Source organism: Ursus maritimus, unplaced genomic scaffold (genome assembly GCF_017311325.1).
Source record: "Ursus maritimus isolate PB19 unplaced genomic scaffold, ASM1731132v1 scaffold_7, whole genome shotgun sequence".
NCBI lineage: Eukaryota > Metazoa > Chordata > Mammalia > Carnivora > Ursidae > Ursus > Ursus maritimus.
Genome location: NW_024426885.1, coordinates 53,268,541 through 53,284,483, shown reverse-complemented (window position 1 = coordinate 53,284,483; position 15,943 = coordinate 53,268,541). Strand labels below are relative to the sequence as shown.

The 15,943-nt window shown below is 39.1% G+C and overlaps 1 protein-coding gene across 4 annotated transcripts in view; it reads right to left on the bottom strand.

The window, feature by feature from the left end:
• The window catches only part of ASCC1 (activating signal cointegrator 1 complex subunit 1), a 92,840-nt gene that overhangs the window by 52,427 nt on the left and 24,470 nt on the right, over positions 1-15,943 (bottom strand). For all 4 annotated transcript variants that reach the window (XM_040623859.1, XM_040623860.1, XM_008696011.2 and 1 more), the window contains exon 6: positions 1,793-1,929. In XM_040623859.1, the coding sequence (XP_040479793.1) occupies positions 1,793-1,929 (137 nt within the window). The remainder of the gene's footprint in view (positions 1-1,792; positions 1,930-15,943) is intronic.

The window sequence follows — 15,943 nt, the reverse complement described above, 5'->3', positions numbered from 1 at the left end:
AAAATATCTTGTCCTCAAAACAATGGAAAAGGAGAACTGGCCCACACATAAGTCATTATATTAGACAGTTTCATACACAACATACACATGAAAAAAATTTTAATCCTTTTACCTTGTCTTATCCAATGAACTAGGGAACCCACTTCTACAAGACCGTATTAAAATAGTATGGGACCTGAATATTTTAACTGAATTAAAAAAGCCTCTTCAAATGAGTCATTTTCCAAATTTCTTATTCTTCATCAATCTTAAGAAAAAGGAGCAAATGGGAGGGAAAAGATGATTCTTTAAAAGAAAGCTGTTAGGTCAGATGTACATGTATATTAAAATTTTATAGTAAAAAGAATAACAACTCTGCCCACAGAATAGCAATGTTTTCCCTGAGCCAAAACAGACTGCTTAGACAGTTTTTGGTATAAATAAAGGTATAAAAACTACCCGTATTTTATTTTATTTTATTTTAAAGATTTTATTTTTTATTTATTCGACAGAGATAGAGACAGCCAGCGAGAGAGGGAACACAAGCAGGGGGAGTGGGAGAGGAAGAAGCAGGCTCATAGTGGAGGAGCCTGATGTGGGGCTCGATCCCAGAACGCCGGGATCATGCCCTGAGCCGAAGGCAGACGCTTAACTGCTGTGCCACCCAGGCGCCCCAAAACTACCCATATTTTAAAAAGAAAATTAAAGTCCATTTCTTGAAATACAATGAAGACTTTTGTAAGGAACCATATTATATAATATTTGAGTTACTGTAGTAACAGAATAATGGCCCTCCAGAGACACTCACATCTTATTCTCTGCAATTTGTAAATATGCTACCTTACATGGCAGACAGACTTTTGCAGATGTGATTAAGGTTAAGGAGTTTGAGATGGAACAATTATCCTGGATTATCGGGATGGGCTAAATCAAATCACAAGTCCTTAAAAGCAGTGAACCTGCCCCTATTATGGCCAGAGAGAGAGATGCAATAACAGAAGGGTCAGAGAGAAAGAAAGCTGCTATTGCTGAAGGTGGAGGAAGGGGGTGACTAGCCAAAGAATGTGGGTGTGGCCTCTATTTTTTTTTTTTTTAAAGATTTTATTTATTTATTTGACAGAGAAAGAGACAGCCAGCGAGAGAGGGACCACGGGCAGGGGGAGCAGGAGAGGAAGAAGCAGGCTCCCAGCAGAGAAGCCTGATGCAGGGCTCAATCCCAGAATGCCCGGATCACGCCCTGAGCCGAAGGCAGACGCCCTATGACTGAGCCACCCAGGCGCCCCTGGGTGTGGCCTCTAGAAGACGTGCTTTAAAAGCAAGGAAATGAACTCTTCCTTTGAGCCCCCAGAAAGGAACACAACCCTGATGACACTTTGATTTTAGCCCAGTGAAACCCATATCAGACTACCCCACGGAATTATAAGATTATAAATTTTCACTGTTCTAAGCCACCAAGCTTGCAGTAATGTGTTCAGCAGCACAAAAACTAGTACCGTATCCTATACTGTTCAAAAGGTAATGAAAAGAATTTCCTTTTGGAGAAAATAATGGGATGTCCTGTTAAGAACAAAATTTGCCTACTGAATAATATAATTTAAGGTAGAATCTTTCCATAAAAATTTGTAAATATATGCTTTAAATCCATTTTAAGCCTTTCAGACAATGGTCCAATATTAAGTGTTACAACTGGGTGAGTCAACAAACGTTGTCGCCACGTGACAAAAATAAGTTTGCCTAAGTGCAAAAAGTCTGTGATACCAAAGAGAAGCCAGTACGAGGTGACCACCCTTCCCCATTCCTGTGGATTACTCACTCAATGAATTCCTCTTTACACTGCTGTAGCATCTCACATGTCTGCTGGATCTCTTGCTCACTCAAAAGCACCAACATCCCAATGGTTAGGTGAAGCTTTTTGGGATTCTGGAAAATGGTGCTATCAACCCCATGATCCTGTTGTCAAGGGAGAAAAACAAGAAACTCAGCCCACATTAAAGTAAATGGCAGGAATAGAATTTAGAGTCCAGAGATAAGCCGACACATCCATGACCAGTTGATTTTCAACCAGGTACCAAGACAATTTAACGGAGAAAGAAGTCTCCTCAACAAATGGTACTGGGACAACTGAATAACCACTTGCAAAAGAATTAAGTTGGACCCATACCTTATAGCATATACAAAAATTACATCAAAATGGATCAATGACCTAAATATAAGAGCTAAAACCATAAAACTCTTAGAAGAAAGAGTTTTCTTAGGGGAAAATCTGTATGACCTTGGACTTGGCAATAGATTCTTAGGTATGAATTCAATAGTATGGGCAACAGAAGACAAAAATAGATAAATAAGACTTCACCTAAATTAAAAACTTTTGTGTATCAAATGACACTATTAAGACAGTGAAGGGGCGCCTGGGTGGCACAGCTGGGGCGCCTGGGTGGCACAGCGGTTAAGCGTCTGCCTTTGGCTCAGGGGGTGATCCCGGCGTTATGGGATCGAGCCCCACATCAGGCTCCTCTACTATGAGCCTGCTTCTTCCTCTCCCACTCCCCCTGCTTGTGTTCCCTCTCTCGCTGGCTGTCTCTATCTCTGTCGAATAAATAAATAAAATCTTTAAAAAAAAAAAAAGACAGTGAAAACACAACCTAGAGAATGACAGAAATGTTTGCAAATCATATATCTGATAAGGGTATATATCCCTAATATATAAAGAACACAACTCCACAGCGAGAAAGAAAAAAAACCAATTTTTAAAATAGAAAATGAACTTGAGGGGTGCCTGGGTGGCTCAGTTGGTTAAGTATCCGACTCTTGATTTCGGCTCAGGTCATGATCTCAGGGTCACGAGACTGAGCATCCCCATGGGGCTCTGTGCTCAGTGGGGAATCTGCTTGAGATTCTCTCCCTCTGCCCCTCCCCGACCCTAAAAAAAAAAGAAAGAAAATGAACTTGAGTAGACATTTTTCCAAAGAATAAATACAAATGGCCAACAAGCACATGAAGATGTTCAACTTCATGAGTCATTAGGGGAATGCAAATCAAAACCACAATACGGTAACATTTCATATCCACTAGGCTGGCTATAACCAAAAAAGCAGAAAATAACAAATGCTGGCAAGGATATGCTTTTGGGATGATGAAAATGTTTCAGAATAATACAGAGCTGGTAGTTGCACAACTCTGTAAATGCACAAAATTCCACTGAATCTCTCCCTTTAAAACGCTTTTGTGTTACGTGAAATTCACCTCAATAAAAAAAACAATTTTTTTTTTAAAGAACTGGTAGCCTGATAGAATGGCATGCCCAAGAGAAAAAGAATGCCATCTAAATGTAGGCTCTACGAATATCTTTTGCTCCTTTACCAACTTCGTCAGGCCCAGAGCAACTGGACCTCTTACAGGATTCCCTAAAGAACAATACAGTCTCTATAAGAAATACTGTTTCTATCTTAGCAGACATTGTATTATTTTCAGGTAAAATATTACGTGTTAAGAATAAATTCTCCCAAGCAGAGAGATGAGTGAAAAATGAATTTGGAGAGATATGCAGACACTGGAGTTACCACATCAATATAGTCATCCTTTTTTTTGTCATTCATCATTCCTCACACTTTAAAACATTTGCCTCAGGGGGCGCCTGGGTGGCTCAGTCGTTCTGGGATCGAGCCCCACATCAGGCTCCTCCGCTAGGAGCCTGCTTCTTCCTCTCCCACTCCCCCTGCTTGTGTTCCCTCTCTCACTGGCTGTCTCTGTCAAATAAATAAATAAAATCTTTAAAAAAAAAATAAAAAAATAAAACATTTGCCTCTGGGTAGCAAAAGTAGTAAATATACTCATAAATCTCCCTTTTAAAAAAAACTGAAGTGAAATTCACTTAAGATACAATTAATCATTTTAAAGTGTACAATTTAGTGATATTTATTGTATTCACAATATTGTACAACCATCAGCCCTCCTTAGTTCCAAAACTTTTTCATCCCATAAAAACACTCCATAACCATTAAATAGTCACTCCCCATTCCCTATCACTCACCCCCTGGTAACCTCTAATTTGCTTTTTGTCTCTTTGGATTTGCCTATTCTGGATATAGCATATATAAGGAATCATACAATATATGACTGTTGTGTCTGGCTTTTTTCACTTAGCATGTACTCAAAGTTCATCCAAATTGTACCATGTATTGGTACTTCATTCCTTTTTATTGCTGAATATTCCATTATACGTATGTAACGTAACTTCTTTAATCATTCACCCCTTAATGGCCATTTGGGTTGATTCCATCTTATGGCTATTATGAATAATGCTGCTATAAACATTCATGTACAAGTCTCTGTGTTATCATGTTTTCAGTTCTTTTGGGTATATACCTAAGAGTGGAACTGCTGAATTATATAGTAATTCTAATGCTTAATTTTTTGAGGAACCACCAAACTGTTTTCCACAACAGCTGAATTATTTTACATTCTTTTTTTTTTCTTTTTTTTTTTTTTAATGATTTTTTATTATATTATGTTAGTCACCATACAGTACATACCCGGTTTCCGATGTAAGGCTCGATGATTCATTAGTTGTGTATAACACCCAGTGCACCATGCAATACGTGCCCTCCTTACTACCCATCACCGGTCTATCCCATTCCCCCACCTCCCTCCCCTCTGAAGTCCTCAGTTTGTTTCTCATAGTCCATAGTCTCTCATGTTTCATTCCCCCTTCTGATTACCCGCCTTTCTTTATCCCTTTCTTCCCCTACCGATCATCCTAGTTCTTATGTTCCATAGATGAGAGAAATCATATGATAGTTGTCTTTCTCTGCTTGACTTATTTCACTTAGCATTATCTCCTCCAGTGCCGTCCATGTTGTAGCAAATGTTGAGAACTCGTTCTTTCTGATAGCTGAGTAATATTCCATTGTGTATATGGACCACAACTTCTTAATCCAGTCATCTGTTGCAGGGCATCTCGGCTCCTTCCACGATTTAGCTATTGTGGACATTGCTGCTATGAACATTGGGGTGCATATGGCCCTTCTCTTCACTACGTCTGTATCTTTGGGGTAAATACCCAGTAGTGCAATGGCTAGGTCATAGGGTAGCTCAATTTGTAACTTTTTAAGGGACCTCCACACTGTTTTCCAGAGTGGCTGTACCAACTTGCATTCCCACCAACAATGTACGAGGGATCCCCTTTCTCCACATCCTCTCCAACAATTGTTGTTTCTTGCCTTGTCTATTTTTGCCATTCTAACTGGCGTAAGGTGGTATCTCAGTGTGGTTTTGATTTGAATTTCCCTGATGGCTAATGATTTTGAACATTTTTTCATGTGTCTGTTAGCCATTTGTATGTCTTCATTGGAAAATGAATTATTTTACATTCTTAGCAGCACTGTACAAGGGTTCTTATTTCTCTCCACCTTTGTCAACACTTACTACTTTCCCTTTAAAATTTTATTACAGCCATCCTAGTATGAAATGGTATTTCATTGTACTTTGATTTGCATGTCCCTGTTGACTTTTGATGTTGAATATCTTCTCAAGTCCTTGTTGGACACATCCTCTGGAGAAATGTCTATGCAAATTATTTGCCCATTTTCTATCTTTTTATTGTTGAGTTATACGAATTCTTTAAATATCCTGATACTAGTCCCATGTCAGATCATGAATCCCTTTCGAAGGTAAGTAGGTCTCAAGTTTCATCCCGCAAATGAAGAGAAGAAAAAGAATTGAGAATCTTCTCCTCCAAAAGAATTGAGAATCTTCTCCTCCAACAAGAGCAAAGCAGGAATTCTATCTCTGAATTGCAAGCTCTGGTCCCTTTATCTGATTCTTGGACTAATAAACCACCCCAAAGGCAGACAAGTGTATCTATCACACACAGATAGCTTACATTCTGTTCTTGGCTTGCCTAAGACTGCCTAATTTTTGCCTCGGCAACGGGAGTTAATAGATTATTCATTTTCTAAGTGTTAATGGAGCTTGAGCTATTTTTATATCTGATGAAGAGTTTTGTGATTCTACACATCAACCCAAATTGCCTCATTTAATGAAAGTGATTTTAAGGAACAATCAGCTTTAAATGTGTCAAGGAAGGCTAAGTGCAATGTTTATCACCCCAGCTGCTCTAACCCGTGGCAGAACCTGTCACTTTAGAAAGGCGTGCAAAGTGTTAAAAAGTCCCTCAAATGACTCCAATATGCACAACTCCAAACCAAACTACAGTTGAGAACTGTTCCCCTAGTAATAACAGATAATATTTTTTAGCCTTTATTCTGTTCCAGGCATTTCCCATGCACTTTACATAGACAAACAACCTATGAGTAAAGATGTATTATCCCCATTTTACAGATGAGAGAACTGAGGCACAGAGAAATAAAGTCACTTTCCCAAAAAGTGGGATGAAGTAAGGGATGAAGCCAAAATTCAAACCCAAGCAGTCAGACCACAAAGCCTACACTTTTGATCAATATTATATTGCCTCACTAGTAACAGCCACCTAGAGGAGGATGGAATAAATGTGATCACCCAGAGGCAAGTCCTTACACATTTCAACAAAGCTCACGCAATAAATGGATCTGATCACCAGATGGAGAATAAAGCAAATCTCCTAATTCTCTGAAAAGTGATATTTGCCTTTCCTTGATGTGACACCATAAAAGCATGATCTATTAAAAAAAGAAAGAAAGAAAGAAAAAAGGATGAACTGAACTTGATCAAAACTAAAAACTTGTACTTCAAAAAACTCCATTAAGAAAATGAAAAGACAAACCACAGAGAAAAAATACCTGGGAGAAAAATATTTACAAATCATCTATCTAATAAATATAGATATATAAAAATTCTTAAAATTCAATAATAAAAAGATAATGCCACTTAAAAATGAGCAAAGAACCTGAATAGACATTTCACCAAAGAAGATATACTAATGACTAAAAAACATGTGAAAAGATGCTCAATATCATTAGTCATCAAGGAAATGCACATCAAAACCAAAATGAGACATTGCTTTATGCCCCATCAGAATGACTATAATCAAAAAGAGAGACAATAAGGACATGGGGAAACTGAACTGCTCACTGGGGTAAAAGGCCATGACATACACAACACACGCTAAAGTGGTTCAGAAAGAAAGAAAAAAGGGAGGGAAAATGTTAAATTAGAGTAAACTACTAACAATAGGTGAGTATGAGGAAAGGGTACTATCCTCAGTCTTACAACTTTTCTGTGAGTTTAAAATTATTAGTATCCTATTGGTGCTGTAACAAATTACCACAAATTTAGTGGTTTAAAACAACAGAAATTTATTATCTTACTACCTAGTAAAAGGAAGCTCTAGAACTTTTCCTTCCTTACCTTATTCTTTGAGAGCCTATCACTTCAGTCAACCTGAGTCCACTTGCCAAGAAAACACTGAATACTGGGAAACAAAACGTAGAGAACACAAAAGAGCAGAAAAAAGAACAGATGGGATACCTAAAGGCCACACCATCTGAATTCTTTTGGAGAACCTTGAGTCATAAGCCTTCAGTCTTTTAACTGTATTGGAAGTCATATAATTTATATGTAATCCTACTAGACAGTCTTTTAATAAATGGAGAAACACCCTGAATTTTAGCAATGCCATCTATAAAGAAAGCCTTTTCTCTTACTAAATTATCTAAATTTACTGTGGAACCAAACAATCTTCAAGGCAATGGCATAAATCTCTAGAGCCACTATTTTTCTTTGCTCGAAATATATCATATTCCTACCCACAAGCCTCTTGACTGAAATAAATAAAGACCAACAGCAAATTCTTTACTCCACGGGTTTTAATTACACTGGGCCCTGCTCCAAGTTCACCATTACTCGGAGCTAGAACTATTTTACTCCATTAGGTTGGACAACCAGGCTGGCGCCTGAAAATTCTAATGGTGGTGACTTTCCACCCAGCAAGAAGCAGCAAAGGGTGAAATAACAGAATTCCCTAGGACAGTTCTGTCTAGATGAAAAAAAAGAAAGTGTTTCTTTACAGCTAAGTCATCTCTAAGGTGTCTCTTTGTTAAGTAAGGTCTCATTCAAGGAGAAAATGATGCACAAGCCACCTCCACAGAAAGCTTGTGTGCAGGCCTAAGCCACAGTTCAGAGTTCCAAGTCGCATCCTAACTCAGCAGTCCCAGGTGCAAAACCTTAGCCCTGTCGTTCAAATGGCAGCTCCATGATCTACCACTAGCAATCACCACAGCCTCCCAGGCCCTCCATTGATTGCACTTTTAATCCACCACTTGGGCTCCACTGGGGCAGAACTGCTGGTGATGCTATCTATCAGCGTGAACAATTAACAAGGAACAGCGAAATCTAAAAATGTCAAGCTTGGGGAAAAGGCCAGGAGAGGGAAGTATGGATTAGCCCACCATGGAGCATTCATTCATTCTCTCTGCTTCCTTAAAGCCCCAGGCAGAACTCCATCATCTCCCCACACAGATGGGATATACAGCAGGTGCACCTGCCAGAGCTGTTGGCAAGCAGAAGGGAAGCCCTGTGCCATTACATGAGAGTTAAGAACACCTGTGACTCTAACCCAGCCCTGTACCACCCAGGAGCACTCTGACTCAACAGGACATGCTGAGAGCCAGAGACAAAATCAAACCAAACCCAAACTTCCACCAATTAGATTCACAATTATCATCTTCTAGGAGCTCCAGGCATAACAAAGGTTTGTGATTTAGCTATAAAGGGCCTTTAAACCTGGAATACAGAGTCTAGGGTTCTAATTCCAACTCTGTTACAAACCAGCTGTAATTAAGCAAGCCATTTTGCTTCTCTGGACCTTAGTTTCCTCCTCTATGAGATAAGGGAGATGGCCTAGTTTACCTCTAAGTCAAAAGTCCTATGAATTTTTTACATGCTCCCACAAAACCTATAATGAAGTAGGCATTTGTGAGGGATCCACCAATTCACTTCCTGATCTTCCATGCAAAGAAAGAGAGGAAATAAACTTGGGAGCCTTCCCTATGCTTATTATATTTTTTCCTTTTTTATGGCCAAATCCCATGAAATCACTTCTGGACAAGTGACATAAATTTCATTCACACAGGAAAGCTATTCAAACAAGGCAGACTGGTGAAAAGAGCATTTGGCTTTGCAACCAGACAGGCCTACGTTCAAATCCTAATTCTGCCACCTATCAGCAGGGTGACCCGAAGTGAGTTACTCAATTGTTCAGAAACATCCATTTCATTATCTATAAAAAGGACAACATTTCCCTCTCGGAGTTGTTCTGAGGATTAAAAGAGACACATGTGACGCCTCTGGTACACAGCAGTGTGGAATAAATACAGGCTTCCCCTGCTTCCTGCTTCTTACCTGACCATGTACACTCTGAGCAAATACCATGTTTGCTCGCCTTTATAAAGCTCCATCAAGAGCTAAATTAGGCTCTGCTGAGTCATTTCTATTATTCCTTAAGAATGTTCACAAAAGCTAACTTCGAGTCTCTCTATGTTATTAATAAAATATCTTAAGTTGAAAAAGTTTCAGAAAACAGAGTTTGGATTCTTCTGGCTTACAAATTCTATACAGACATAATTACAGTGAAGTGGAAGTTCTTAAAAACAAAAGACAAATATTCCAACATCAGATTTTACACTGACCAGAAAAAAAAGAATGCACTGTCTAAACATCCTTACCCAAGAAAAAGGAGCAAAGAGCTTCTCCCCTCACTAAAGGATGCATCCCTCTTATCTTTGATGAGGGAGAGTTAAACCTACTTTTCTAAAAGCTTAAGTATTCCTCTGTAAGTTCGTTGTAAGCACTAATCCATCTACCAACCTACATGTATTCCCAAAGATAGACAGTGATCACTCAAACTTTAGTAATGGGTTAACAGTACACTGTGTCCTCAAGCCAGACTCTTAGCTTCTTCTGGATGCCATGCTTTCCCTCATCTCCCGTACTGTAATCTATGGTGTTACTACAGAAACAGCGAACACGTATACAGTACTATGTGCCATGCTCTGCCTGTAACTTAAACACCTTAATTTATTAACTCACTTACTCTTCATATCAACAGTAAAGATGAGTACTATGATTATCCCCACCTTAGAGAAGACCTCTGAAATATTTCTGGAGTACATCCCCTCCTGAATACACCACAGATCTAGTCTTTATTTTCAATAGACTCTATCAATAGTCTCTAACTGGTATCTGCCTCTGGTACCCCACTCCTTAACCCTCAATCCATTCTCCATGCTGTCTTCAGAATTATTTTTCCACAATGCTAAGTTAACCACACAAGTCCCTGCTTAAATTCTTTACTAGTTCTTGACTATAAGATACACCCAAAATCCTTAACCCATACAAGACCTTTTACCACCTGGATACCATTCACCTTGCCACTCTCTTCCCTACGCTACCCACTTTCTAGACTCCAATCTTCACCTCCTCACTCTACCCTGAACACAATAGACTAGAACACTGCCATACCTTGCAAGTGCCATTTCCCCCATGTAGAATGTTCATCCCCCACTTGCCAACCTGGCACAAGCTTTTGTTCTTCCATTAAGACTCTGCTCAAGTGTCACCTCCCTTACTGAAGCCTTTTCCAGAACCTCTTCTGTGGGTACCCACTGCAGTCCCCTCTAATGGCACCTATCACAGTGCTGTAACTGCATCTGTAAGAACATTACTTCCCCCCTAGAGTATGACATCCATAAGAGTAGAGTCCATTGTTAGTACATAATACATAGCCTGGCAAATGGCAAACATTGAATAAATAGTGAATGAATGAATTAAACATAAACATTTGTTCATAACAATGGCCTCCATCCAAACGGTGCAATATATGAATCTTGTAAACATTTCTTACTTTTCTAACCAACAGCAGGACTCAGGAATTTACAACTTTTCTTACAACCAAAGACAACACTTCCATCTCCATCCTAAATTAGTTCAAGAGATAATTACAAATCCCACAACTCCTCTTATATATGAAGAATCCTAAATCATCCAGCAAAGGTTTTACATATAAATTTTCTTCTTTAGTGAGTATTACTAAATGGAAAAATAATCCCAACTGCGGGGGAAAACCCAGATCCATTAGTCATTTCTGCCCAGGGTCAGCCTTCACACTACAATGTGAGCAGAATTATATAGTTTCTGGAGCTATAACCTATTCAGGTTCTCCAGGCAGCCTGGAAAATCCCCTGTTACTCTAAACACTCAGAATGCTCCACCACACACGGTTTTAGAATTACTGGTTTTCATTACTGATGTGCGTTCTACCGGACCCTGCTGTGAGATAAAACGGAATTATAACAACATTACCAGCTACAGAACGACTGAGAGATATACACGGTTTTAATATACTTCTTGAACTCACAAGCAGTGAGACATCTGTGAATCTTAATGTAAGAGAGGGAAGAGTGAAAAAGTCAGGCGCAGTTTATCTGCAGATCGCACAGATGAAAAATACCTTGCCGATGTCTGTGAGCAGCTAAATCCTACATTAAATACTCAGGCTTAGAGAGCCAAAGCACAGGGATGATAGTGATAATGTCTGGAGTGAAATAACGTTTCTTATAAACTGATCAGCACAAAGGAAGGTGACTTTAGAAAACGCTCTTCTAAAAGGTAAATTCAGTCTCCTTGGAGAGTCAAGGGTGAGGTCAAGGACAACCAAATAAAGAGAGAAAAGAGGCCACCTATTTTAAAGGAATAAAAGAAAAGTTCAAGGAAGGGTGAGGGAAAGACAGGACGTCACCTGGGAGTAGAAAGGTCATCTGCTGTATCAAAAATGTGACCTTCACAACAACGTTTAAAAATGAAAATTAGGAGCGCCTGGGTGGCTTAGTCAGTTAAGCGTCTGCCTTTGGGTGAGGTCATGATCCCAGAGTCCTGGGATCAAGCCCCAGGTCATCAGACTCCGTGCTCAGCAGGGAGTCTACTTCTCCCTCTGCCCCTCGCCCCACTCATGCTCTCTCTCTCAAATAAATAAAATCTTTAAAAAAATCAATAAAAATAAAAATGAAATTAAGGGGGGGGGCACCTTGATGGCTCAGTTAAGTGTCCAACTTTTTTTTTTAAGATTTTATTTACTTATTTGAGAGAGAGAGAACGCCCATGAAAGAGAGAGAGCATGAGCTAGGGGAGGGGCAGAGGGAGAGAGAGAATCAGACTCCCCACTGAGCAGGGAGCCCAATGCAGGGCTTGATCCCAAGGCCCTGGGATCATGACCTAAGCCAAAGTTAGACGCTTAACCGACTGAGCCACCCATGTGCCCCTAAGCGTCTGACTCCTGATATGGGCTCAGGTCATAATCTCGGGGGTTGTGAGATGGAGCTCTGGGTTGAGATCTACCTTCAGCAGGGAGTTTGCTTGAGATTCTCCCTCTCCCTCTCCCTCTGCCCCTCCCCCCTAGACATGCACACATACACTTGCTCTCTAATAAAGAAATCTTTTTAAAAAAATGAAAATTAAGGGGCACCTTGGTGACAAAGTCAGTTAAGCATCCAACTCTTGGTTCTGGCTCAGGTTGTGATCTCAGGTTGTGGGATCAAGCCCTGTGTTGAGCTCCAGCTCAACATGAAGTCTGCTTGGGGTTCTCTCTCCCCTCTCTAGCTGCCCCCACCCTCCATGCTCTCTCTCTAAAATAAACAAATAAAATCTTTAAATATCTGTGGTAGTCAGAATTCTAAAAATAACCTTCAATGACCCTCATAATGAGACATCACTGCTATAACCATACCACGTTACATGGCACATTTGCCCTTAAGATAGGGAGATTATCCCAAATGAGCCTGATCTATACACATGAGCTCTTTAAAAAAGCAGAGTTTTCTCTGGCTGATGGCAGAAGTCAGAGATTTGAAGTACAAAAGGAATTTAATAGAAGCTAGAGGGGGTACATGTCAAGGAAATGGGGACTTCAGGCCTACAGCCACAAGGAACTGAATTCTTCCAATAATCTGAATGAACTTAAAGCAGACTCTTCCCCAGGGTCTCCAGATAAAATACCATTTTGGCCAACACCTTGATCTCAGTCTGTGAGACCCTAAGCAGGGAACCCAACTGAGCCCAGCAAGTCTTCTGATCTACAGAGCTACTAAGTACTGTGAGATGATAAATGGGTATTGTTTTAAGCTACCAAGATTGAGGTAACTTACAATGCAGCAACAGAAAACTAATATAACAGGGTAGGGTACAAATGTAAACTAACAAACTCATATTTCATCCCACAGACCCCAAAAGGACTTGATATATTTAACATAGCCTATACAGGAGAATGAATTCACCTTTTAAAAATAATATTATTTTGGGGGCGGGTGCAGGGGGTGCTGGCTGGCTCAAATGCTGGAGCATGTGACTCTTGATCTCAGGGTCATGAGTTCAATCTCCACGTTGGGTGTGGAGCCTACTTAAAAAAAATAAAATATTTAAAAATATCATTTAATATTTAACAATTTAATAATATTAATGAATTGTTTTAAGATGATAGAGTCTCACTTCCTTCAATCTTGATTCAGGACTAAAGATGGACATCCCTAATGAACAAAAGTCCTTTTCAGATGATATCTGATCCATATGATATCTTCTTTTTAACAATTAGGGAATAAGGTATGATTTAGAGTTGAAAAACTCAAGCACAACAGGGAAGGCTTTGCTTTTCTTTTTTTAAGTCTTCAAATACTGTGCAAATTACTACCCAATTTTAGTAAAGGCTGGTCCCAATGAAACACTTGCTGGGGGCGCCTGGCTGACTTAGTTGGTAGAGCATGCTACTCTTGATCTCAGGGTTGTCGGTTTGAGCCCCATGTTGACTGTAGAGATTAGTTAAAAATAAAATCTTAAAAACAAAACAAAACAAAAAAACACTTGCTGAAAGACTGGTGAAACTGGTTAACAGACAAACACCGATCAAAATATCTTCAATTTCTTTCTTTTTTTTAAATATATGCATTTTTTAAGTAATCTCTATGCCCAACGTGGGACGCGAACTCATGACCCTGAGATCAAGAGTCACACATTCCACCAAATGAACCAGCCAGGCACCCTAAAATATCTTCAGTTTCAACCGGATTCTCTTCCATTCAAATAATTTCCCACAGTGACTACCACAACTAACCTCATATATTTGTTATATTGGATTGTACGAATTAGAGCAGTTACTAGGTCATACACAACGTTGTATCATCCACTCTACTTAGCACAGTGGCACCCACCAACTGTAGTACCTTGGGCAAGTTACCCTCCCTAAATTTCCATTTCTTCATCAGGAAAATGGAATATTAATACCTACCACATAGGGATGGACTGAAGATTAAACAAAATAAACACAAGAAGCACTCAGACCACTGTCTAGCACAATGCAAGAGCTCAACAATTACTTGCTATTTTATATATCACTCAATGTTGAATAAGTGAATGAAAATAGTGGTAAACCTACCCTTATTTACAATATTACAAATTATCAGAAGCATTGTTCATAATAGCCCCAAAGTGGAAACAACCCAAATGTTCATCAAGTGATGAATATGTAAACAAAATGTTGTATATACATACAATGGAATATTATTCAGCCACAGAAAGAGAAGTAGTGTTACATGATAAACTGTGGATAAACCTTGAAAACACTTAAGTGAAAGATGTCAAACACAAAAAGCTACACATAATTCCATTTACATGAAATATTCAAAACAGGCAAATCCGTAGTGAAAGTAAATGAGTGGTTGTCAAGGATTGGGGAAAGGGGGTACTGGGGAGTGACAGCTTAGTGGGTATGGGGTTTACTTTTGGGAGGCAATGGAAATATTCTAGAATTAGACAGGAACAATTGTTGTACAATGTAGTGAATATACTAAATATCACTAAACTATACACTTTAAAAAACAGAATTTTATGTTATATAAATTATGTCTCAATTTTAAAATATAAGAGAATATCTCCTTTTGCCCATGGAAAATTAACTCCTATAGCACTTGTCCTCCTGCTGTCAATAACTAGAAAACTAGATAAGATACATAAAACAAATGTTTCCAGACATTAGATAGATGGTCCTGAACAGTGATCCTTCAGTTAGGAGGAAAAAGCCAGCCAAGCCCCATCCTGGCTTTCTGAATGGAGACAATTTCCAGACAGTGGCACAGAGTGGGGAACCCAGAGCCCAGTGATCCCAGTGAGTTGAGGTGACAAAAAATGGAATTCAGGAATGAATGCCAAGGCAAATAAAATTTGCAGAGCCAAGCACTAAAGAGGAGGAAGCTAAGTAAAACAGGGGGGGAGGGGCTCAAGAAATCTGCATAGAGGGTGAAATCCACAAAACCAGATAAGAACAACTAACAGAAGCTGTTAGCCAAACAATACCCAAAGTCAAACAATACCACCAGCCAGAGTGGAGAGACCATTCTTGAATACAGAGCAATGAACAGAGATACCAGAAAGGCTACACCTTAGTAAGGAAGTAAATTAGCCCTACAGCAAAGAATACTCTACATCTGTCCTTAAGGGGCTTAAAAACAAGCTTTGGAATGATTATGCTGATCCACAAATAATTGTCTTCCAGAACAAACTTTAAGAGTCTCTAAGGAGGAAAAAATATTTGCTCTCAATGAAGTAAATTCACAATGTTCAGCATCCAATGAAAAATTACCACACATGCAAGAAGCAGAAAAATGTGACCCATAAGTAGGTAAAAAATCAAACCACAGAAATAGATCTAGAATGCTATCACACTAACGAAATTAGCAGATACTTAGCTTAAAAGAGCTACTATAAATATGCTCATTATTTTAAGGAAAACATAAAGATACTAAGGAGACAAAAGGGTGATGTAAAAAAAGAAATAAATGGAACTTTGAGAGATAAAAAATGAGAGCAAAAATGAAAATTCCATTGAATGGGATTAACAACAGATTAGCAACTTAAAAAAAAAAATCAGTGAATTTAGAAGACATAACTACAGAAAATATCCAAACTAAAGCAGAGAAAAAAGAAAGTA